Source organism: Schistocerca gregaria, chromosome 4, assembly GCF_023897955.1.
Source record: "Schistocerca gregaria isolate iqSchGreg1 chromosome 4, iqSchGreg1.2, whole genome shotgun sequence".
Taxonomy (NCBI): domain Eukaryota; kingdom Metazoa; phylum Arthropoda; class Insecta; order Orthoptera; family Acrididae; genus Schistocerca; species Schistocerca gregaria.
The window spans coordinates 251,108,674-251,135,705 of NC_064923.1; the positions used below are offsets into that span (position 1 = coordinate 251,108,674).

A 27,032-nucleotide genomic window follows, 5' to 3' on the forward strand; every position below is an offset into this window, starting at 1 on the left:
GCACCCAGGTTCGTCGTCGAGTACACAATCGCAAGCGCTCCTGTCTGTGATGCAGCGTCAAGGGTAACCCCAACCATGGTCTCCGAGCTGATAGTCCACGCTGCTGCAAACGTCGGCGAATTGTTCGTGCAGCTGGTTGTTGACTTGAAAACATCCCCATCTGTTGACTCAGGGACCGGGACGTGGCTGCACGATCCGTTACAGCCATGAGGATAAGATGCCTGTCATCTCGACTGCTAGTGATACGAGGCCGTTGGCATCCAGCACGGCGTTCCGTATTACCCTCCTGCACCCACCGATTCCATATTCTGCTAACAGTCATTGGATCTCGACCATCGAGAGCAGCAATGATAAACCGAATTCGCGATAGGCTACAATCCGACCTTTATCAAAGTCGGAAACGTGATGGTACGCATTTCTCCTCCTCACACGAGCCATCACAAGAACGTTTCACCAGGTAACGCCAGTCAACTGCTTTTTGTGTATGAGAAATCGTTTGGAAACTTTCCTCATGTCAGCACGTTGTAGGTGTCGCCCCGGGCGCCAATCTTGTGTGAATGTATGAAAAGCTAATCATTTGCATATCACAGCATCTTCTTCCTGTCTGTTAAACTTCGGGTCTATAGTATGTCATTTTCGTGATGTAGCAATTTTAATGGCCAGTAGTGTATTACTCAGAAAAATTGTTGACAACAAGAAAAAAGTTTCAAGAATAAAGGTACTTGTCACGTCAGCTTTTTTGAGGAGATTACTGTGAGCTTACATATACGAGGATTCATCTTCAGGAACTGTGAACTGTTAATTGACACCACATTGCCTTTGCTGCTATGGTGTAAGAGCACGTTAACTTCAGACATGAGTGTGCTTTATGTTTATGATGATGTATAATACAGTAAATCCAACGTTTACCTTCATCGTTTATGTGTTAAGTCTTAAGCCATCGTCTCACGAGACGTAAATACGAACGTGGACCAGGAGCTGGTGACGTGGCAGCGCCGCATTCCAGATTCCACGATACTGCGCAGAGTGAAATAAAAAATCTGGCTCGTCAGAGTGGAACGTGGCAAGTGAGATGCGACATCATTTTACGTTACAGGGAGAATATGGGAGCCGCGACATTGTACGGCGCTAAACATCGGATTTGGTGGATTCTCTTTCTCATACAGTGTATAGCATGAATGTAAACTACTTCAAAGCATCTACAAACTGAGGATCTCTCGGAAACGCGCTGTTTTAACTACGATTTGTTATGATAAAGTGATGGGAAACTCCACATGGGTGGTTGATGTTTTTAGTATTACACTTGAGTCTTTGAAAGTATACCACTTCAATGCTATGGCACAATGAACATCTACGAAAAACTCGTCTTTTTGGTACGGTCTGCATATTAAACATCAAATAATGACATATGTGTATACAGTGTTTAGAGTGTGTATCATATATACGAGAGTTGGAACTTCAATAGTGGTAACTATTTATTTACAGCTCGTACTAAATAGACACGTGTTTCAAAGTTTTACTGACCTTCATAGTCACCAGCATTGTGTATAACCCGCTGCCAGCGATGTGGAAGTCGTAGGATACTCTTAGCAGTGTCAGACGTGCTGACAGTTCAAACGGCGCGGTCTATTGCCCGTCGAATTTGCAGCAGTTCTAAAGCGAATGCCGTGAAGTGTTTCCTTCAGTTTAGAAATCGAGTTGAACTCACGAGGGCTTAAGTCAGGGGAGTGCAGTAGATGATATAGCACTTAGCAGCCCCATCAGTCGAACAAATCAATAACTGCTTGCATCCACATACCTTCCTGTAAAATGATGGTCAGGTCCTGCAAAAAGTGTCATCACTCCTGTCTCTATGCTGTTCATTTTTGGAACACAACCTACGACCAGCTTAGAGACAGAAGTGATGACACTTTCTGCAGAACCTGACCATCATTTTGCAGGACAATGTTCAAGCACGTACAGTGCAAGCTGTTACTGATTTGTTTGACTGATGTGGCTGCTAAGTGCTATACCAACTACTGCACTCCCCTGACTTAAGCCCTCGTGACTTTGATTTCTAAACTGAAGGAGACACTTCACGGCATTCACTTCAGAACTGCTACAAACTCGTCGGGCAATAGACCGCGCCGCCCGAACTCTCAACACAACTGGCACCGTTAAGTGTATCCTACGACTTCCACATCGCTGGTAGCGGGTTATACACAATGCTGATGACTACTTGGGAGGTAAGTAAAACTATGAAACACGTATCTATTTTGCACGAGCTGTAAATAAATAGTTGCCACTACTAAAGTTTCAACCATCGTAAGTAGGCCTTGTTGCTACGTTGGGCTGTAACGCAGAAGTTAGGGTCGGAAGTGAAGAGTTACGAATAGAAAACTAGCAAGTTCCCATGCAACGCCTTACAATTTTTTCACTTTGCATTTTCTAAAAGGTTCTCGGTCTTTCTTCTTGATACATAGAAGTACTATCTCAAATGTATAGGTTATTTATTACAAATAATGTATTTGTTACAAGGCCAACAACTGGAATGTTTCCCCAGTGGCCAGAAATCTTAACGTGACTGACAGTCTACGTCTGAAAGTAAGCACAAGTTACATACAGGACGTTTTTGCTATTATTAAACTTTCTGTAAAATATGTCTTCCTATCTCTGACTTATGGATTGGATCATGTTCGTATCTTGCACGCAAATATCTTTTACAATGATGGTGAGGAGCTTCGAAAAAATCTCTCTTCCATTCGAAAGAAATTACAAAAATAATCTCGATACTGAAGTCTATGTGAAGAAGTACGTTATTTCAGAGTCCTGGCAGTCAATGCAACATCGAGAATATACATATTATGTGTGCACAGACTGACATTAAACATTATAACTTTTCTTTTCCTTCGTTATTTCGTGCCCCTTGCCACACGTGGAAGACGGTCGGCTTTCAGTCCGCTCTGAAGTCAAGCGCATTAAAAATACAGTAAGAGAAATAAAATTTGTGGCTGTTTTGCTACTTTAATTAAAAAATCAAAAACAGAAAGCTGGAAAATGAAAATGTATCCATTTTAATAAGACATCATAGAAAGTTGAAATTCTTCTGATAAAAAGACTGAAGAACTGATGGACCTGCAATGAGTGAGAAGTCTTGTCGGAGGAGAAAATACGTTCCATAGGTTTTAGGGGTTTGAATAAAGAGAGTGGGTCTATTACGTGGGGAAAATATGGAAAGGCTGATAGGGGGAAGAGAAGCAGTGGTAAAGACAGAGGATGAAGAGTAGTGTAGTACATGGGGAGGTATTAACGCAGAGGAAATACGAGAGAGTGGCCTTGATCTGGAATGGGATGGATGGAGAAGAGGTAAGATTGGTAGGAGGGATGAATATAACGGTGGATATCATTGTCTCCGATGGCTAGAGGACATATTTAAGGATGTAGAGGCTTATCTCACTAGGGGTAAGATAGATACTGCCTACTGGAAAATTAAAGAGACCTTTCGACAAAAGAGAACCAATTCTATGAATATCAAGAGCTCAGATGGAAACCCAGTTCCAAGCAAAGAAGATGGAAGGAGTATGTAGAGGGTCTATACAAGGGCGATGTTCTTGAGGACAATATTATGGAAATAGAAGAGGATGTAAATGAAGATGAAATAGGAGTTATGATACTGCGTGAAAAGGTTGACAGAGTACTGAAAGACCTGAGTCGAAACAAGGCCTCCGAAGTAGACAACATTCCATTAGAACTACTGGCAGCCTTGGGAGAGCCAGTCCTGACAAAACTCTACCATCTGGTGAGCAAGATATATGAGACAGGCGAAATACCCTCAGACTTCAAGAAGAATATAATAATTCCAATCCCAAAGAAAGCAGGTGCTGACAGACGTGAAAATTACCGAACTATCAGTTTAATAAGTCACAGCTGGAAAATACTAATGCGAATTCTTTACAGACGAATTGAAAAACTAGTAGAAGCCGACCTCGGGGAATATCAGTTTGGATTCCGTAGAAATATTGGAACACGTGAGGCAATACTGAGCCTACAACTTATGTTAGAAGCTAGATTAAGGAAAGGCAAACCTACGTTTCTAGCATTTGTAGACTTAAAGAAAGCTTTTGACAATGTTGACTAGAATACTCTCTTTCAAATTATGAAGGTAGCAGGGGTAAAATAAAGGGAGCGAAAGGCTATTTACAATTTGTACAGGAATCAGATGGCAGTTGTAAGAGTTGAGGGACATGAAACGGAAGCAGTGGTTGGGAAGGGAGTGAGACAGGGTTGTAGCCTCTCCCCGATGTTATTCAGTCTGTATAGTGAGCAAGCAGTGCAGGAAACAAAAGGAAAATTCGGAGTAGGTACTAAAATACATGGAGAAGAAATAAAAACTTTGAGGTTTGCCGATGACATTGTAATTTTGTCAGAGACAGCAAAGGACTTGGAAGAGCAGTTGAACGGAATGGATAGTGTCTTGAAAGGAGGATATAAGATGAACATCAACAAAAGCAAAACGAGGATCATGGAATGAAGTCGAATTAAGTCGTGTGATGCTGAGGGAATTAGATTAAGAAATGAGACAGTTAAAGTAGTAAAGGAGGTTTGCTATTTGGGGAGAAAAATAACTGATGGTGGTCGAAGTAGAGAGGATATAAAATGTAGACTGTTAGTGGCAAGGAAAGTGTTTCTGAAGAAGAGAAATTTGTCAACATCGAGTATAGATTTAAGTGTCCGGAAGACGTTTCTGAAAGTATTCGTATGGAGTGTAGCCATGTATGGAAGTGGAACATGGACAATAAACAGGTTGGACAAGAAGAGAATAGAAGCTTTCGAAATGTGGTGCTCCAGAAAAATGCTGAAGATTAGATGGTTAGATCACACAATTGATGAGGAGGTATTGAATAGAATTGGGGCGAAGAGGAGTTTGTGGCACAACTTAGCTGGAAGAAGATATCGGTTGTTAGGACACGTTCTGAGGCATCAAGGTATCACCAGTTTGGTATTGGAGGGCAGAGTGGAGGGTAAAAATCGTAGAGGGAGACCAAGAGATGAATACTCTAAGCAGATTCAGAAGGATGTAGGTTGCAGTAGGTACTGGGATATGAAGAAGCTTGCACAGGATAGAGTAGCATGGAGAGCTGCATCAAACCAGTCTCAGGACAGAAGACCACAACAACAACAACATCATTGTCTCCATTGTCTCGGAGTTGCTGAAGTTACGTTGTCATGGGTTTAGAGTGTGTGTAGGCGTAGGAATGGAGGAATGTTGTTTGTGAAGGCGCAACAGTGTACCATGTTTGGTGATCGGAGGGATGACAATTGGTTTCTGGAATTTAGTTTGCGGATGGTACATGAGATACGAAGGTGTTGAATGTGCGTGAGGAATGATGGGAATGTTATAGGAGTGTAGAGACTTCTTGTGGGGCATAATAGTTTAACTGTATTCAGTTTACAACCTAAAATGGCATGAAAATTCATTTGAGTTACCGAACAACTTTTACCAGTACGTATCTCTGATCTTTGTACAATGTACAGCGTTATGTAGTCTTCATCTACCAGCAATGCGCAGTGCAAGCCATTGAGGAGTTCAAAATCTTCTTCGCGATTTTAAAACATAGTTAACGCAGCTATTTCGTAAGGAAACTGTGTAGTGTGCGAGCCAAATGAAACCAACAATGGTCACACTCAGCGCACATCACGTTAACCAGCTCGTCCAGTGTGCTGTCTCTCGGGAGGTCAGGCGGCCCCGTCCCGTCCGCGTCCAAGCCCACGTTAGCTACCTCGTCCTGTGTCAGGATTGTTTTACAAAACGACGGTTGTTGTATGACTCCTGCCCAAATGCAAAAAAATGTTATTACTTATATTGCACACTTTTAGTCTACGATCATTCGTTCTTATTGTGGTCTTCAGTCTGCAGACCGCTTTGATGCAGCACTCCATGATAGCTTATACTGTGCAAGAAGCATCTGTACATAAATACTACAATCTACATAAATTTGAACCTGCTTGCTGTAGCCAAACATAAATACTACAATCTACATAAATTTGAACCTGCTTGCTGTAGCCAAACCGTCTCCGTCTATAGTTCTTATCTCCCCTCCCCCTCCCCACGCTTTCTTTCACTACCAAAATGACGACTCCTTGGTACTTCAGCATGTGACCAATCAGTCCATGCCTTCTTTCAGTTAAGTTGTACCATCAGTTTCTTTTCTCTCGAATTCGACTCGGTATCTCTTCATTATCTATCCGATCCACCCACCTTACCTTCAGCATTGTTGTCATACCGCATTTCAAACAATTCTATCCCCTATATATGCTGATTGAAACGATGAATGAAACTTTGTACCAACGCCGGCACTCGAACCCGGATGTCCATTTTACTAGGAAGATGCTCCAATCACTACGCCACCCTGGCTCAGTGTCTTTGCATGACTGCACGGATTGCCTTAGCACCTCTCTCTCCTCAATCCAAATTCCCATTAACGCTTCATTGGTATTCCCACTAAATTCAAACGGCATTGCACAGGCTCGTCAGCTGTACTGGGATGCCACTGGAGCATCGAATAAAATGGAGGATCATACCTGAAACCCAGGCGTAGGTGGCTTAATTAAATGAAACTGTGGTTCCTGAGACCTTTCCAAGCCTCAAACATCTCTAATGTACATATGCAGGCTGCAGTGACGAATGTAAGTTTATACTAAGGCCGGTATTTCATCCCCGTGCTATTCCGATACAGTTGGCGAGTCTCTACAACGTTATTTGAGTTTAGAGGGTATACCGACTGGTATGAATGACAATTTGAGCAGGAGACCCAGGTTTGAATCTCGACCTTGTTGCAAATTTTCATTCATCACCTCAATCTGCATACATAGGATGAATCACCTAAAACTTGCACCGCAAACTTTGCGGAAATGGAAAATGCAATAGATGTGCAGTTTTTATAGATTGAATTGGTAGTCAGGGGCTCGCATTGTTGGCCAATAAAGGTATAGTAATAATACTTAGAAAGTGTATTTTTTTGTATAGACGTACTCTTTTAAATGGAACAATGCTTATTAGCTTTAAAAAATGAAATTTAGAGTAAATTAGAATGTCAGTGGTGCTTGTTGCAGGATTCTGTTTACGAGATATCGTATTTTGAAAAGTTTCCACACTGGCGCTTGTTTGTACCATTCAGCCTGCGTAGTTGCTGGGTACAATGTTGTTATATTTGCTTACAATGTGCTTGTGTGTTCTTTGAGTGCACTGCGGCTTTCTAGTCGTTAGCGTGTGACAATCCAAGCAACAGTTCGTGAGTGGACGATGGGATTTACCTGTGCAGAAACGGCCGACATGATCATGGTGTACGGAGAGTGTTGGAAAATGGAGTTATTTCTTGTCCGATGTAGGCGACGAGATATACCAGCATACGCCAACCATATCGGCAATTATTTATCATCTTCTTCAACCAGTTACGTGAAAACGGCAATGCAACACATAGGCAACGTAACAGAAGGAAGCAAGTGACTACAGAAAAGATGAAATTAGTTTTCTTATTCTGTCGCAGTTGATCCGCACGTTAGCTTCCGCTAAATCACACGAGCAAGTGGCATGAGTCAAGCAAGTGTCCTACGCTTTCTCCATCGGCATAGATTCCATTCCTATCATGTCTCTCCCCATTGAGAATCGTGTTAACTTCCCTACATGGACATTAAGACAGAATACTCCAAATGTATGCCACATTTACCAATTATAGCCTGGTAAAACATGCGCTGTTGGTCTGTGGACAATCCCCGTTGACGGAACTTCAGCGTCCATGGAGAGTAAACGAGTGGTGTGAATAGTGAAGGATCAGCTTATAGGCCTGTGTTTCATAGATAGAACACTTAACGCGCAGAAGTATCGAAGTACTGCAGCCTTTCAGCAGACCATTTTCCACGTATGTTAGAAGGCGTTATACTGCAGACTAGGAGGAACGCGAGGTACCTACATGATCTCCGTCCAGTGCATGGCCCACGAATTAGTGCAGATTGTCTTCACGAATTGTTTCCATGTCGTTGGACTGGAAGCAGAGGACCTGTACCTTGGCCAGCCCGATCTCCAGATTTGACGAATGCAGACTTTTCTGAGGAAAGTCGAAAGACCCACACCCAAGGCTATGCAACGACGTATTGCTGCACCCTGCTCGACATCTCCGCTGAAATACTAGCACGTGTGCAGCACTGGTTCCATACCAGACCGGTGCCTACGGTCATTTTGAACACAACCTGTGATGGTCACTTTTCTCTTTACTAGTCAGAATTCTCATAATTAGTGTATACACTTGTACTGTTCTTTAGCGTCTGCTACTGCAGCTATTGTACAAGAGTTGGTATGGGAACTTTCCAAAATATGATTTCTCGTAAACGAATCGCACTGAAATCCTGCAATAAACACCTCTGACGTTCTAATTAATCCAAATTTGTATGTTAATGTCAATAAGTATTGTTCGACTACAAACATGTAGGCATTGTTCCACTTAAAAAGTGTATGTTAACACAAATAATACACATTTTTAAGTATTATTACAATTTATTGATTGGGTAACAATAAGAGCCCCTGTCTACCAATCCATTCCGTGATAAAGTTTTAGGTGATTCACCCTGTATACATCAGAGGTGTTCGTAGCTTTAAAAGGTCTCTGGGACTAGATAGTTTCTTTTTATTCCACTCTCCTCTTGTCTGAACTGTTTATCATACACATTGCATTTCTGTATAAGGCTACACTCCAGACAAACAAATTCAGAAAATACACGTTAACATTGATATTTCTACATCTACAGCGACATCCATACTCTGAATGGCACCGTATGATGGTTGGCAGAGGGTATCTTGTACCGCAACTAGTGATTTCTTATCTTATTCCACTCGCAAATGTAGCGAGGGGAAAATGGCGTTTTACATGCCTCTGTAAGGGCCCTATTGTCTTTTATCTTTTCTTCGTGGTCTTTATTTACACCAGACATTAACATATAACTGTTTTAGGATTCCGTCCCTAAAAAAATGGAACACACTTTCGCCTCTCTGCCAGCCTGTCTGCCCTACTGCTAAAACCCTTTTTCTCAGGAATGGGAGGATTTAACACGTTGAAATTTATGTCACATACTGAGGTCTACAGTCCCTTCTCGGAGTAATAACTGTAAACTTCTAAGTCAATGGAATCAAAAGATACTGCCATCTGCGTAACATATTTTGATACTCGCAAACTCACCCATAGAGACACATAGTTCACTTCCCGTTGACCTAGACTTATGAAATTTGGCAAGAAGCAAAGTTTCACGTAAGGAAAAAATCCAAAAAGTGTTAATTTGTAATGACACTATAAGAAAAAATAGCCATTTTGTTATTTGTTATCCGAAGTAACTTAAAGTTAAAACATTCTCGAAAGTGTTGGGATTATCAGGACTGATATCTTACTAGTATCTATATTGATAACGGGCAAATATAGTCGAGATTCTCGATGAACTGTCTATACACATAATTAATTTTGTCCTGATTCCCCAGAGCGTGAGTCCGACTCGCACCTTTCCAATTTTTTTTTGGTGTAGTTTTTTTGCCTTTGCCTGCATACATTTGATTCACTTTATACTTCGGCCATCGTCAGTTATTTTCCTGAATAGGAAAACATGTCTATTACTCCTAGTGCAATTTTTTGGGGAACATGTTTATTTATGGTTTTGTCAGCAAACTCTAATAAATTAACATGATTTATTTTATGAAATTGACCCTTTTTGTATTTTACTAATATTGAAATCAAATTATTAGTTAAAGTTATATCAGCATAAGTGAAACGTCGTTTTACAAAATTGAACGCTGTTTGTAAATTCTTAACAGCTGAGGCTTATCGCTTAGCGTAGCGCAACCGGGAAACCATTTGTTATACTGCAAACACCTTATTAGACTACATAAATCACTAGAAATAAAAAGGAAATTTGTGAAGTAAAATAACATAGAGGGTATTGGTGTACCGGATATTTGTTTAAGTGCAGGGTTTATTCAAACCAAGGCAGCTGAGATGGCGTGCACCCTACTGTTAGTGTGTTAACAACACTTGTGAGGTGATCTGTATCGCCTTAGTGGTGGTAACGCTGTAAACTGTGATAAACTGTGGCGTAACAACAAGAGAATAAAAGCTGAGCATTGCTACGTGCAATCTGTTAGAATTGAATCATTATTTAAATTTCAACCTTATGGCACGCCATATTAGTTTTCGCAGCAATAAAAAATAAATAAGAAGTAGAAAACAGCCACTACATCTAAAGCAGTACCGAGGCATGACAACGTCAGCCTGTCCAACAATAACCAAGATAAGTGATAGTATTTCTCGCCATTTAACAATACAGCGATATTAAAGTAATTTAATATTTTAAGTTTATTTCGTAGTAACGCCCATTTTCCTGGATAATATGTTAATGTGCAACTATCTATAGGAATGAGTGGTCAAATGCACTTAGTTGGCAACTAATGCACAACAATATCATTTAAGCTTTTATGAGTTAATTAGACAATGCTGTATCTGTTACTTACGGGTCCGTAGCTGTGGAATGTGAGGTAAAGTTTGATGCGGTTGGCGTTGGCCAGGATGTAGTCTCTGAGGGCTTGCGTCTCAGACTCCGAGAACGCCTCAGAACCGGCATAAATTTCAGAGCAGGGGAAGTTGCTGGCGCCAATCTCTGAAAGAAAGGAATGCAAGGACTGGTCAGAGATCCAGATTAATATGTCGATAAGTAGGAACAGCTGCAGCTGTGTTTCTACCGGTTGACGAGAGTCAATATACGAGTACTTTATTGGTCGATCATTAGGCGTCCCGCTGAGATTCTGAAGGCGAAAGAAATGTTCGTATTTGCTGTGTAACCGCTAATTTCATGAAATATTTTACATTCTCCCTCCACAGTTCTCGATAGTCCTTGTTCATCAATTTGGCTTCTCTCTACTTCGTCCATCATCAGTTATTTTGCAGCTCAAAATAGCAAATATACATTTAATGCCGTCTGTCTAATCTAACTCCCTACTGACTTAAGTCGACTGTATTTTGTTGCCTTTGTTTTGCATTTGGTAATGTTCATCTTATATCCTTCCTCCAAGACGCTGTCCATTCCGTTCAGCTACAGAATCGGGGATAGGGTTCATTCCTATCTCACTCCCTTTTTAGCTACTGCTTCCCTTTCATGCCCTTAGACTCCTATAAGTGCATGTGGTTTCTTTACACGCTGTATATAACTTTTATTCCCTGTATTTCATCCCTATTGCCTTCAGAATCTCAAAGAGGATATTCCAATGAAGATCGTCATTTGCCTTTCTGTAACCTACCTTTTAAGGTAAGTCGTAGGGTCAGCATTGTCTCAGATATTCCAACATTTCTCCGGAATTAATCGTCTTCTACCAGGTTTCCGTTCTGCTATAACTAATACGTATCAGTATTTTGCAACAACTGAAAGTTAGGTATTATTCATACCCGTCAGCACCTACCCTCTTTGGAACTAAAATAATTACTGTCTTGTTGATGTCTGGGGGTCTTTCCGTCGTCTCATTTCCCGTACTAGATGGAATAATTAATTGTGGCTGGCTCTCCTAAGGCTATTGGAAGATGTGAGGGAATGTCGTCTACTCCAGGCGTCTTGTTTCGAATTAATATTTCAGTGCCTTGTCAAATTCTTCTCGTTGTATCACATCTCCTATCTCATATTCATCTACGTTCTCCTCTCTTTCTATAACATTGCATTCAAGTACATTTCCCTTGTATAGATCTTTTATATACTCCTTCAACCTTTCTGCTTTCCCTTCTTGGCTCAGTACTAGTTTCCCATCTAGGCCCTTGATATTGATACAGCTGATTCCCTTTTCTCCAAGGATGTCTTCAATTTTTCTGTAAGCAGTATTTATCTTTCCCCCAGTTATACATGCTTCTCTATACTTGCATTTCTAATCCAGGCATTCATGCTTAGCCATTTGGCACTCGATGTCATTCTCGTCTTTTTAGACATCTGTATTCCCTTTCGCTCACTTCACTTGCCAATTTTTTTAAGTTTTCTCCTTTCGTTAATTAAACTCAATATCTCCTCAGATGTACAAATATTTCTATTATGCCTTATCTTTGTGCCTCTTGATCCTTCTTTCTTCACTACTTCATCTCTGAAAGCTACCCATTCGTGTTCTACTGTATTACCTTCCCCCTAGTCAGTCAATCTTTGTCTAATATTCCCTTTGAAACGCTCAACATCCTCTGGTTCTTTCAACTTACCAGAGCTCCCACCTTTTTCTAGATCTGCCGATTTAATCCACAATTCATAACGGATAAATTATGTTCATAATCCATACCGTCCCATGAAATGTCTTGTTCCGAAATTTCAGTCTAAACATTATGTAATCAATCTGAAGCTTTCCTGTGTCTCCAGTTTTCTTCTACGTGTACAAGCTTCTTTCATGATTCTTATTCCATGTGTTAGTGAAAATTAAATTATGCTCCGTACTAAATTTCACCTGATGGCTTCTTATTTTATTCCTTTCTCACAACCCATATTTTACTATTGTTTATCCTTTTCCTTCTATTTCTACCAAGTAATTCCCAAGCACAATTAAATTTTCCTGTCCCTTAACTAACTGAATAATTTGTTTAATCTCATCACAGATGTCCCAGTCTCTTCGTCACGTAGTTTCTATATAAACTTGCACTAAGGTGGTGGACCTTGGTTTTGTGTCTGTCTCGGCGGTGATGCGTTCACTATTGTGCAAGTAGTAACTTACTCGCATTCCTATTTTCTTATTCATTACTAGACCTACTCCTTTATTTCCACTATTTTATTTTTTATACCGCTTTACTTACCTGACCAGAAGTCCTGTTCATCTCCACTACAAATAACTTCAACATTTCCCTTTCTCTCGTTATATTTTGTAACCTACCTACCCGATTAAGGGATGTAACATTTCACCTCCGATCCGTACAATACTAGTTTTGTCTTTCCTCATGACGACATTCTTCTGAGCATTTCCCGCACGGAGATCCGAATGAGGAACTATTTTCACCCGGGAATATTTTACCCAAGAAGATGCCATCATCATTCAACCACACACTAGAGCTGCATGTACTCGCGAATAGTAAGCTCTAGTTTCCCATTGCTTTCAACCGTTCACAGTGACAGCACAGGAAAGCCGTGTTGGCTGATGTTACGATGTCGGATGAGTCAATCATCCAGACAGTAGACCCCGCTGCTCTTCTTCATGAACCACACATTTGTCTGGCCTCTGAACAGATACCTCTCCCTAGTATGACTATCCCTTCAGTTGGGGCACGCAAGCTAGCCCACCCAAACAATGATTGTAGTTCATGGGGCAGGAAATAAAGGAGCGAAACATGTGCCGTTACGTTCAGCTGATAAGTGTTTCCGTTCCTTATGTACGCAGCTCGCATTCTAAGTGCAGTAGGAAAGGATGGACGCTATATTTTCATTTATTTATTTAAGGTTCCAAGCCCGATGAGCCAGTTCGATTTTCGGCCGGGTCTCAGATTTTTCTTCGGTCAGTGTGTGGATGTTAGTGTTATTCTCATCATTCCATCTCACTTTCATCTACGCACATGTCTCCAAAGTGGCGCCAAGTAGGAAGACATGCACCCAGCATCCGATATACCCAGATGGGGGTGTCTTGCCAGTAATGGTATGAGACTGTTACGTTTCATTTCTAGTGTCCCGAACGTCAGTCGGTGGTAACGGAACCCTTATAGGATCACTCTGTTGTCCATCTCTCTATCTGTTTGTACTACTGTTTAAAACCCATCTTCTCAGGAACAGGTAGGCGTATCAAGCTGAAATTTATGTCATACTAAGGTCGATGGTCCACTGGCATTGTAAAATTGAAGTTTTAAATAACTGCAGTCGAAAGATACGGCCGTTTATGCCACGAATTTTGATACTCGCAAACACATTTCAAAATATGTAGGGTACTTCCCGTTGATCTAGAAATATGAAATTTGCTAACAAGCAACTTTTCACAGTACAACTAAAAGAAAAAAATCGGAAAACTTTAATTTTGTTATTCTACAAACGAAACAATTTTTTATCATTTGTTATGTGACTGTATGTCTGTCCCCTTTTCCTAAGCGACAGGTAGACGTATAAAGTTCAAATTTATGTGCCATAGTAAAGTTTTTGGTCCCCTGATTGAGTGAAAGTGTAAAGAAACTTAAGCTTCTGAATTAATTCTATTAAAAGATATGGCCATTCATGGCACATATTTTCGTACTCGCAAACTCATTCATCGAAAGCTACAGGATACTTTCCGTTCTCCAAGATTGATAAAATTTGTGAAGAAGCAAGGTTTCACAGTTATTAATTGATGACATGAAGTCTGTATATGAGTCCGCGATCATTTTAATTTTAGCACTTTCATTCTCACAAGTCCTTCTGAATCACATACATTCCTTTACACTTCATGACCGGTTTCGGCTTATGGCCATCTTCAGATCGTTAAAATGTCGTATGTCACATGTTTAACTTGACGATGACTTACATCAGAATATTTTAACGATCTGAAGATGGCGATAAGCCGAAACCAGTAATAAAGTTTAAAGAAATGTATGTGATTAAGACGGACTTGTGAAAATAAAAGGTTTCACAGTACCAGTAAAAGACAGTAAAAGAAAAAATGGGAAGTTTGTTAAGTTGGAATCATGTAACACGAAAAAACATTAACATTTTTTAATTCGCCTGTCTGTCTGTCCGTCGATTAAGATGCCTTTTCTCAGGGACGGGTTGACGCATCAAGTTAAAATTTGTCGCATACTAAGGTCTATAGTCCCTTGACGGCGTTTTAAATTGTATGGTTCTAAGTCAAAAGAGTCACAAGGTAAGGCTGTTTATGTCACATATTTTGATACTCATAAACCTACTCATCAAAAACTGTTTGGTATTCTTCATTGAACTAGAACCATGAAATTTGGCAGGATTCGAGGTTTCATAGTATAAGGGAAGGAGAAAGTCAGAAAACTGTTGATCTCAAATTATATCACACGAAATAGCTGTTTTTTAGTCATTCTCGAAAGTCTTGGAAGTCCGATGACCGATATCTTGTCAGTATCGATATCGATAACAGCAAAAGTCGTCTCAGGATGGATGAACTATCTACGTACATAACTAAGTTTGTAGAGAGCTCCAGGTGCGCGAATCCTAATCCCACTTATCTAGATTTTTTTCCTTCCTTTCCGATGGCAATTGCAAGACGAAGTGCGCTATTAGCAAGTTTCCTTCTTCTAAGTGTGTCGTATGCTGAGTCCTTGCCAGTTTCATTTTCTTTTGAACAATTACAGCAGGCTACGAGTCTGAAAGCAGAACAATGTGAAATGGTAACACGTCACATTTCCCGACATTTTAGCAGAACAACCCGTACTAAAAACTATGTGTTTCGGAAGTGTCTGTAATCCGGTGTATCGCTTAAACATCTTGTTTTCGCAATATGAGAGGTCTGACTGGCCCATAAACTTTACCGCATTCAACGAACAAGAAACGAAACGTTGCAGGATTTCACAATGAAGGTTATCAAATTCTGTTTTCTTTATAATCAATGAACAACATGTATGAATCTAAGACAATGAAGCCAACAATTCATATGCAGTTTCTAACTGCTTGCTCACCATTCCAGTGGAAATCAAAGTTCCTGTTGCCGTCCACCCCCACGCACACATTGGATTCTCTTGATCGTGTCTTTCTCCACATGCGCGCCTGTGAAATCCAAAAGTACATATCAGCAATGGTACATAGGTGGGAAAGGAGGCAAACTGCACTGCCTGACAGACAAGTTTAATACTTGATGAACAATGATTTTGTGATTTAGGTTTTCTTTACATAATACGTTGATCGTAGACGATAACGACAAATACCTCATGATTGTCTTACCCAACAGTTTCAATTTACAGATGTTTATAAAAGTAAATTTACATAACATTTTGCATGTGCTGCGCGTAAGTTTTGATTAAAAACTCGTGATATTAGCTGCAGTACACACAATACAATCAGTGTCAGAGTACATACATTGCTGTTTCGAAACCTGAAAACCATAAAGGATGCGTGCAATGTACGTGTTACAGAACATTCAATAAATCGCAAGCATGACACGTGCATTTTAATGGCACATGACGCGAAGTAGCCGAGGAGATATCTGTCAATTGCCGCGATTGGTGGACATATCTAGTTCTGCGCCCAAAAGTCCGACGTTGGATATCGTTTTATTGAACAGACTAACACAGTACAATAAATTTACACTAAAATCGCTATATAAAATTGGAATTTCCTGTGAACTCAATTAAATCAAGCAAGTAAGAGAGTGATTCCTCGCTAGTGATTATTGCATTTTGTATGGACTATAATACTTAGAAGTAGTTATGATAGGAATAGTAAAAACAGCAACAACTAAAGGACAAAAACAGTTATTTGTGAAGAGTGGTGTAACAGATACTTTTGTTTGGCAAGTGTAATTGAAGTAGACATGTGCTGCCCATGGGTGCGATTGAAGAGACGGAAGGAAAAGAGAGAAATAGAAACTTTGGAAAATGGAACAGAACTCGTCGTCAGAGCGTATGTAACTTATTAGTCTTAAACATAGGGGACTTCTCGACATTTAGGCATAAAACTACTAGTTTTCCAAATTAAATATAATTATTAGAAACCTTTTCTTGACGTAATAAATACTACGAGCAGTCTAAGAGTCATTAAAGCTTCTTTACTATTACTATACTTGCAGTAAACTAATTGTAATAAGTAACAAATGATGACTGATATCCTACGGGAAATGTACAAATCTTTCCAACTTAGTAAGAAGTTTGCTAGTGACTCGTATTGTGCATCAGCGTTTGAATGTACTGATCTCTGTGATGATCATGCTCACGAATTGGTGTGGTTTATTAGCTAAAGATTAATCTATAAATAACAAACCACACCAAGCAGTTCTCCATGCCAAAGTCTCACAGGTGTCCACTTGCCATTCTAAATACACATACAAAAACACGTATCGCAGACGAATAAAAACCAGCCCCAGCTCGAGAAATCTGAACTACAGCAACGATAATGGTAAAAATGGGGTATATGCCTTAATTTTGCCAGACTATATATCTCTAAAGATGGGATTTTAAGAGAAAATTCAATTCAGACGATGCCCTGATATCCCTATGTTTGTCGATGATAAGGTGTATTAATTTAGACCTGTGACTGATTTAAGTTGACAGCCATAGTGCAGACACAATCTAACCAAAAGGTAAAGTAAACAGGCTGTTTCAGCACAACGGTTACAAACTTTTAGGGGAGAGAGAGTACACGCAGACGGTGGAAAGTCACACAGCAATGTGTGGCCGAAGACACTTTCCTACAGCCGTCGTCACGACACAAAACACAAGAAAGAAAGGACAATAACAGAGTGGGAAAACATGTTTATTACGCTTAAAGCAGCAGATAGCGAGAAATGAAAACAAAGAAGATGAACGCATCACTCTAGTTGCTGTGTAACTTCGGGACACATCAGCTACTGTCCAGAATATCAGGTCTTCCATGCGCTGGATATGTGAAGCCTGCATCACGGTCTGACGTAATTCCGAATACCTTCTTTGATGATAATAGTTGGTCTGGTTTGTTCTTATTTCTTGGATTATGCTGTACTAAGCAGAATACACATATTTTCTCGTGGTGTTCGTGTCTCCCTTTCATGTGTTTTGTGTAGTTACTCTTGCACCTGTTTCCGACCATGCTTTGCTATTTAATTTTCCGTCGTTTAGGTGCACTTTCTATCTCCTGAATCTCTGTAAACGTTGTGCTGAAACACCCTGCATATGCGCTTTCTACAACAACAAAATCTGATGTAAGATATTTATTGGACTATACAATATCTATATGTATATATTTCAAGAACAATAAAAGAAGAAGCCCATTGAGGATGCCATAACTGTGCTAAAACATGGTTGGCTATTAAAGCAAAACAAAAAGTGTGTACTTGCAAAAAGGTGGTTAGTCTTTAATTTGTTGTTATATTTCTGTAAACACTGGAAAAGAGCTTAAAATTCCAATATGATTTCACGCACTTAAAAAAAAAAGAAAAGAAATTGAGGCGCTGAGAACCATAAGAACCCAAAGCACATACATCCTGTTTTGAGAAAAATAGATGTTGTTGGAAATCAGTTTTGTGGACAAACCAGCAATCTTATAGGTTTTACTGCGGCATAATGATAAGCGACGGCACGACAGCTGTAATCAATGTATTGAATGTGAAACTGGAATCAAAACCTAAAGAATGGATACTAAGTGCACAGCATTCAAAATGATGGCCTACTCCAACACATCAAGGTTCCTATTACTACTATTTTCATTAAGGATATTCTATAGCGCGGTTTCAGAAAAAACTGCTAATATACAATATGTGATCAAAAGTATCCGGACACCTGGCTGAAAATAACTTACAAGTTCGTGAGGCCCACCATCGGTAATGCTGGAATTCGATATGGTGTTGGCTCACCCTTATCCTTGATCACAGCTTCCACTCTCGCAGGCATACGTTCAATCAGCCGCTGGAAGGTTTATTGGGAAATGGCAGCCCATTCTTCACGGAGTGCTGCACTGAGGAGAGGTTTCGATGTCGGTCGGTGAAACCTGGCACAAAGTTGGCGATCCAAAACTTCCCAAAGGTGTTCTGTAGCATTCAGGTCAGGACTCTGCGCAGGCCAGTCCATTACAGGGAAGTTATTGAAGCGCAACCACTCTGCCACACGCCGTGTATTATGAACTGAAGCTCGATCGTGTTGAAAGATGCAGTCGCCATCCCCGAATTGCTCTTCAACAGTGGGAAACAAGATAGTGCTTAAAACATCAATGTAGGCCTGTGCTGTGCTACGGCCACGCAAAACATCAAGGGGTGCAAGCCCCCTCCATGAAAAACACGACCATACCATAATACCACAGCCTCCGAATTTTACTGTTGGCACTACACACGTTGGCAGATGACGTTCACCGCACGTTCGCCATACTCACACCGTGCCATCGGGTCGCCAAATTGTGTACCGTGCTTCTTCATCACTCCACATAACATGTTCACACTTTCAATCGTCCAAAGTTTACGCTCCTTACACCAAGCGAGGCGTCGTATGGCGTTTACCGGCGTGATGTGTGGCTTATGAGCATCCACTCGAACATGAAATCCAAGTTTTCTCACCTTCTGACTAACTGTCATAGTACATGCAGTGCATCCTTAGGCATTTTCGATTTCCTTTATTATAGTCTTGATTGATGTCTGTCTATTACACATTACGACCCTCTTCAACTGTCGGCGGTCTCTGTCAGTCAACAGATGAGGTCGGCCTGTACGCTTTTCTGGTGTACGTGTCCCTTCACGTAACAAACCTAAGGACATCACACACATCCTTGCCCGAGGCAGGATTCGAACCTGCGACCGTAGCGGTCGTTCGGTTCCAGACTGTAGCGCCTAGAACTGCTCGGCCACTCTGGCCGGCCACGTTCGAAGTTCGTGAGTTCCGTGCAACGCCCGATTCTCCTCTCTATGTCTAATGACTACTGAGGTCGCTAATATGGAGTACCTGGCAGTAGGTGGCAGCACAATGCACATAATATGAAAAACGTATGTTTTTGTGTGCTTCTTGATACTTTTGATCACATAGTTTACCTCCAATTACGGAGTACTGCTACAGCAAAAATTATATAGACAATAAATTATGTGAGCGACCCTAGATAATACTAAGTAGTGGAGAGCAATGATTTTATGTTTTGTGCTTTTTGACCCGTATGGAAATGAATATCGGAAAAATCGGTGAGAACGGTTTTCTTAAATATTCATATATACGTTTTGGGCCTACAGATGTATATAAAACTGGCTCACCGTAAGATCAACAGATGAAAGGAGCATGCATTCATGCTACAGTATCAAAATCGATGACGATGTGCTTTAGGTGCTTGTGGTTCTCAGCGCCTGTACTTTTTTTTATTTGATGGGTATATGTTGGATGTCCCAATTACATAAAATAGGTATTCCCATGGCCATAACGTTGACGGGATAAATAAATCAAGAAATAAATTATTAATCAGAGCCATCTGGAGAGGTTTCGTTGGAATGTAGTTTCTGGATAAGTAGCAGCCCTACGATAGATTATGAGGTATTCAACCAGTCATTACATCTGTGAAGGTGTACTCGTATCCATCGGGGTTGAGCACGGGGATGATGTGCCAGTCGACGCTGTCTGTGAGCGCGCTCTCGGCTGCGTTCTCGACCAGCTGGTTGATGACGTAGAGGGCGGCAGCTGGCGCGATCCACTCCCTGGCATGGATGCCGGCGTCGATCAGGATGACCGGCCTGGAGCCGCCGCCTCCAGAGGATATCTGGATGATATCCAGAGGGCGACCCTCGTACGTCTGTCCGATGGTCTGCACAGTTACTGTACTGGGATAGCTTGCTGCCAGCTGCGACAGGTACTGCCGAATCTGTGAAACCCAAGGCAGAATGTTAGACGGGGGCATACTCAGTCGCTTGAAGATAAGGAAAATTCTGATAACCCTGCGTTGTTGATCAACAGTAAAGTACAGGTTTTGAACCATTGCCTCCCAATGACCTGTTATGACTTATAGAATGTATATATGTATCATACAGCCCCGCATGATGAGTACTTGTGCAGTGAGATGGTGGACGACTATTTAGTGAACGGTAGAAGACGGTGAAACATGACTCCAGCACACAGTTTAGCCCAAAGTTGCTGAAACATGATTCCAGCACACAGTTTAGCCCAAAGTTGCTAGAAGGTTATTTCTTTTGAACAGTACTAAGTACCCAGACAGGGAAAGTCCCTCCCGTAGGGTGGGCAGATCGGCATCAACAGCCCACGTACTCACACTATGACTTTGAATATTTAACCTAGAACATTGCTACAAAATGTGTGATGGTGAGCCTTTGGCCACTACCTTCCCTACTTTTCCCAGTAAATGCTTACGGTAAAAACGTCTCCTTAAACCTAGATCCTGTTCAGTAGCCTCTCAGACGATCATAGCAACTTAGGAACTTGAGCGACAAAGTCGGATGTGGAACATTAGCAGTTTCGACGCAAATAGTGCATTTACTTTTTTCAGTACATGTTTTGCTATAAATATGATATTCGTGTTATTGTGGATTACTGGAGAATTAATTACTGCAAAGAATCAACAATATACAATTTTTATTACATATGTTTCTTGCAGAATGGACAAACTTAATTGATCAAGTGTGGGATTAAGCATGAAAATAGTTGGTAATGAAGTGAAACTACATCGTTCCAGCGTCCTTTCCAAAACATTTATGATATACAGGGTGATTATAATTAAAGTTAAACTTTCAAAACGCTGTAGAAATATCACCACTGGTCAGAATGACGTGAAACTGCAACGGAATATTATCGGGAAAGAAGGATAAACATATGACAGAAGAAAAAATAATGTGAAAATTGATCAATGGATGGCGCTGTATGTGACAGAATTCATAAATAAAAACACCTGTCATCCGCAAGACCCACTGAAGTTGGTACAAACACGCCGGGTACACGGCTTTTCGTCCTTTCGCGTCTGCGACGTTCGCCATCACTATCTCAATGCAGGATTTCACTTGTAAAGCTGTATTACCAGAATGATGGCTGCGCACAATTCGCTCTGGAGTAGTTCCGGACACTGAAGGCCTTGGTTCGATGACTGCTGTAGGTCTGGAGAACATGATTCGGAAATTCGAAAAGACGGGTTCTTTTGATGTGCAACCTAGTAGAGGGAGGACACGAATTGGTTCAACGTCAGTGGAAGCAGTGGCCACAGCAATGCAGTAGGAGACGAGTGGTGGTGTGCAAACCAGTAGTGCACGGAGAACTGCCCGAACATTGAACAGACCCGTGAGCACGGTGCTTGAAATCCTACGAGACATCCCTCTTTGCTATCGATTCAAAATTACCCATGTGCACGAGTTGCTTCCTGTTGACCGCCAAGAAAGAGGGACCTTTGCTTTAGAATTTCTTGCTCACATGAAAGTGGACAATGATTGGCCGTGGAAGATTTTGTGGGCACTTTCATCTGTCAGGATATGTCAATACACAGAATTGTCGAATATGGGCAGCGGAGAATCCACAAGCAAATCAACCAGTACCACTTCATCCTGGAAAGGTCACTGTGTAGTGAGGGGTTTACTGCATCACTTATCATAGGACCATGTTTTTTCGAAGAAACAGGTGCTTCGGTCCTGTTACCTGCACTGTCACTGGTAAGCGCTATGAGTGTCTGTTGCGCAAACACATCATTCCATTTCTCCAGCAGCGTGGGTGTGTGGATGGGATCATTTTTATGCAAGACGGCGCATCTCCACACATTGCGAATTCAGTTAAGCAACTGCAGAAGCAACGTTTCGGAAATGCTAGAATTATCAGCCGTCATTTCCCTACATCCTGGTCGTCCCGATCACCTGATCTTAATCCGTGTGCCTTCTGGTTGTGGGGCTATCTGAAAGATGTTGTGCTCAGTGCTCCGGTTGCAAACGTAGCTGCATTGAAGGCACACACTACGTAACACATTCTGAACGTGACCACGGAAACACTTCTATCAGTTGTGGAACATGCTGTTTCTCAATTTTAACTTGCCGCAGAAAACGGTGAACAGCATACTAAACATGTTTTGCGCCAGTCACAAGAAATTTGGCCTCAGGTCAATTATAAACCTATTTTCTCCATCCGATTTAATATGACCTTACCGTGGTGGATGGGCTTACATAACTAACATTATCACACCTGTACACCCACACTGAGTAGTACGGTTTGCTTAGCGTCAAACTTACACCTTAGGCATTGTTGTATGATGAATTTGTCATTTGTAGTCAACCACTATTAAATTATGATGCTCACAGAGCCATCAATAGCAACATTTTGCAACTATTTAATTTTCTTTTGCCATTCGTTTTCCCCCTTACCCGATAATATTCCTTTACAATTTGACGTCATCGTCACCAGTGGTGTTATTTCGACAGCGGTTTCAAAGTTAAACTTTAATTATAATCACCCTGTAGATTTGCGGACTGAAGCGACGAATGAAATTTGTAACAAGGCCAGGATTCGAGCCCTAGTCTCCTGTAGATGTGCAAAACATTATGCCACTATGCTTAGCCCATTTGGTTTTCCCTCTAAACCCGAACAGCAGCGCAGAGGCTCCCCAGTTGTATTGGAATAGCAACTCAGCATCAGACAAAACGCAAGATAATGTCTGAAACCCAGACACAGTTGCTTTTATCAAACGTAGCCTTATGGCTCCACAGACCCTTCCAAGTCTCAAACATCTATGCTCTGTATATGGAGACTGAAGTGACAAATGAAAATTTGTACCAAGGCTGGAATTCGAACCCCCTGCTCATTAGTCAGATGCGCTGACCACTACACTACCCTGGCTCTGCACAGCTGCCTCCCTCCTCTGTTCAGATTCCCATTCGCGCCTCAGCCCACTTGGTATTCCCCATAAACTCGAAGAGCATTGCATTAGAGGGAATACTAGTCAGCCTGATGCTTGAATGTAAGTTTGGATTGCGGAGGGAGGCGTGCTAGGGCAGTCCGTGCAGTTGTGCAGAGCCACTGGGCATAAGCGTTACAGTATCTGCCTATGAGGAATAGGCTTGGGTTCGCTACAATATGCTTATATACATCATTAGTAATAAGACTAACATGCAGTTAATACATAAAAATTAATAATTTTGACAAAGAACCAGGTAACGTGTTTTTGTATCTAGTGTAATGGAATACAACGACAGGACTGACAGCAAAATAAATAAGTAGAATTGTAATATCGCCTAAATGAGTGGAAAAACTAAACAAAGTTTTGAGAACTACAATGTATTTGAAATTTGAAAGCAGTCAGAAACTGAGTTTTTATTATTATTAATTAACAGTTACGTTCCTCCTCCTGGGGTCGCTCTGTTTATACCCCCCCCCCCCCATTTTTCTATGGAATTTACAGTATTAGTAGAAAAAAATTGACCTGCCAGGATAGCCGAGAGTGCTAACGCGCTGCTTCCTGGACTGAGGTAGGCGCGCTGGCCCCAGATCGAATCCGTCAAGCGGATAGATGACGAGGACCAGTGTGGTTATTAGGCGGTTTTCCACATCCCGTTACGTGAATACTGGGCTGGTCCCCACGTTTCACCTCAGTTATATGGCTCGCAGACATCTGAGCAAATATCAACTATTCCGTGGATTAAAATAGCTGCAGACCGTTGGAGTACACTATTTCCTCCCCAACGGGAAAGGGGTGGCGACAGGAAGGGCATCTGGCCTGGTCACCCCTTAAAATTAACATGCCACCTCCTATTAACCCGCAGACCCCGCAAATTGGGATTAATGCTAGGAAAGAGAGAGAGGGGGAATAAAAAATTATGAAGACAAAATTATTTTTATGAGAGGATGATGGTGAAGTAATGTAGGTTCTCTTCATTGTGAAGGAAGTGAAGAAGATTAAAATGTGCCATCGACAGTGAGGTCATAATGTATGGAGAACTAGTTCTGGTTGTTTCAAGGAGAGGAAAATGATCGGTCGTACTCATTCAAGCAAATAGTCCTGGAATTGACGTGTAGTGATTTAGGGAAATCATGGATAAGCCAGATGTGGATAGCTGGAGGCTGATCTGAACCGTCGTCCTCCCAAATGCGTAGAATGTCTCTTCATTATGGGTGATATTGTGGGGGCTCCTGGTAGCTTTAGTTAGGGATTTGGTTGTGGGAAGTATTGGAGAAGATTTTATATGGGGAAGGAAATGGAACGGCTAGATGGGAAGTATCTGACAAGTGGGATGCAGGGGTTAGAAGATGTATGGGACGTTTGGTAGGAAATGTTGAGTTGGAACCTTTATTCCGAGTAGGTATGTTGGTTACAAAAGGATGAAAGGGTGGATTTCAGGTGCCGTAATTTCTCGTAACTATGATCCATTTTCCAGGGTATTTTTTCACTTTGTCTGCAGAGCATATGCACTGTCCAATAACGCTGATACGACCATCAGTAATAGCTTGAATAACAAGCTTTTGCAGCAGCAGGAAGAGAGTCAGTGAGGTTCTGGAAGATATCGACAGGGATGCGGAGCGATGCCGACTCCACTACCGTAGCCAGCTGCGTTTGGTTTCTCCGTTGAGGATCTGCCGCTCGAACAGCCCTAGAGACGTCACAGATTCTCGATTGCGTTTCAATACGGGGACTTTGGCTGCCAGAGGAGTACAGGAAACTCATCCTGTTGCTCTCCGAACCACGCAAGTACACTACGGGCTATGTGACACGTTATATTGTCCTGCAGGTAAATGCCATAGCGCTGAAGAAAAACGAAATGCATGCAGGGGTGGACAGGGTCACAAGGGGTAGATGCGTACTTGTGTTGATTGATTATACCTTCCAGAACAACGAGAAAACCCATGCAATGCCACAAACCACATTCCCGAGACCCTTCCGACGATTGTTGTAGCGTGTTTGGTTTCATAAGTTTCACGCCGTACACGGCAGCGGGCACTGTTCGATTGACCTTAAAACCTGCTTCATCTGAAACGCTACCTGTCGCCATACAGTGGACATATAGTTGCAGTACTGTTGTGTAAAATCCAGCCTTCGTCGCAGATGAACAATAATCAGTATGGTTGCAACAAACAGGTGTCTGCTGAGGAGACTCATACGCAGAAACGTTCGCTTTAAACGGTCGTTCAGGAGACACTGTTGGTAATCCCTTGGTTGACCTGGACGGTCAGTTGCTCTACAGTTCCACGTCTATTCGTCTATTCGCATCTCCGCAGTTGTCGTTCATTTCTCTCATTTACGGCATATGGTGCACCAAAGTTGTTTCGGTTCCAATTTTGGGTAGCCCCATTTTACCATGCACTGTATACTTTAACCACGGTGGCACGCGATCAGTTTACAAACTTAGCCGTTTCGGAAATGCTTCAAGCTTTAGCCCGAAAACCAATGGTGATGCCTTTTACGACGTCAGATAAAGCTCTCCGTCTCCGCATTATGGACTTTTCTCTGTTTTCTGCATCCCCCAGCACGCTTTATTATACCTTGTAGTGTTGCCGCCTGCTGTCTGTGAGTGGTTATTTTGAGCGGTGGTCACATTAATGTGACCGGACTGTGTCTATATGACATTCAAATTTCTTCTTTTGCTTCTCAAGTGCTAATGAGGAGAACGGTACATTACTATTATTCCAAGTCTTTATTTCAAGTATTATTAAAATAGAAATTAATTATTGAATCAAATCCATAGTGTCCCACTTCTCGCAATGCAACTCAAACTTTAATGATTCTACCCACCCAGGCTTCGTCCTAATATTTTACAAATACAAAATCTTTAATTTTAAACTGAATCTGGGGACAAGATCAATATGGCATCCCATTTATTCTCTATCGATGTTTATTGTCCATTATTTACTGCAGTATACCTGGAATTTGTATTAAATAGAGCTATTTTAATTTCAAGTATTTAAATACCATACTAGTAGTGTAACCTGTAGATAGAAATTTTGGACCATTGTTAAGTCTCAAGCTTAAATTTCTTTGTAAAACATTATATAATGCGAATTTATTACAAGTATCTGTGACACTTCATTGGTAAATAACAATCAGTAAGATTAATATACAGCATTATTTAAATTTCCTTGCCTGTCTGTGGTCACACACCAAAATTTGCAATAAAATGAAAATCATATTCAGTCTTCAACTAAGTTCAAAAGCAACGGACACTTTCCAAGTGTACCGACATAGCCTAGTAATTCGGGTTTCATGGAGTGCAGCCCACGAGAAATGCACACAGTAATTGTAGAGGTCTACACAACAAGACTTTTCGACACTTGCAGCTTGGACTACAGTTACGGCAAGCTACGATATGAGTTTACGGTCTGGAAGGAGACGGCAACTGTAATTGAAAAACAGCATGAAAAGTTTGAAAATGAAGGAAAATTGGATGTATTGATAGAGTCGAGGCAGTAGGCCACGGTTCTCAAGGTTATCAGCAGACTGCAGAAACGATGGGGATGCAGGAC

The 27,032-nt window shown here is 41.3% G+C and overlaps 1 protein-coding gene across 1 annotated transcript in view; it reads right to left on the minus strand.

Moving 5' to 3' along the window:
- LOC126268060 (carboxypeptidase B-like) overlaps positions 1–27,032 on the minus strand; it is a 61,414-nt gene that overhangs the window by 8,636 nt on the left and 25,746 nt on the right. The window contains exons 4-6 of the mRNA XM_049973495.1: positions 20,155–20,460; positions 15,624–15,711; positions 10,526–10,671 (exon numbers count right to left, since the gene is read on the minus strand). Coding sequence (XP_049829452.1) covers positions 10,526–10,671; positions 15,624–15,711; positions 20,155–20,460 — 540 coding nt within the window. The remainder of the gene's footprint in view (positions 1–10,525; positions 10,672–15,623; positions 15,712–20,154; positions 20,461–27,032) is intronic.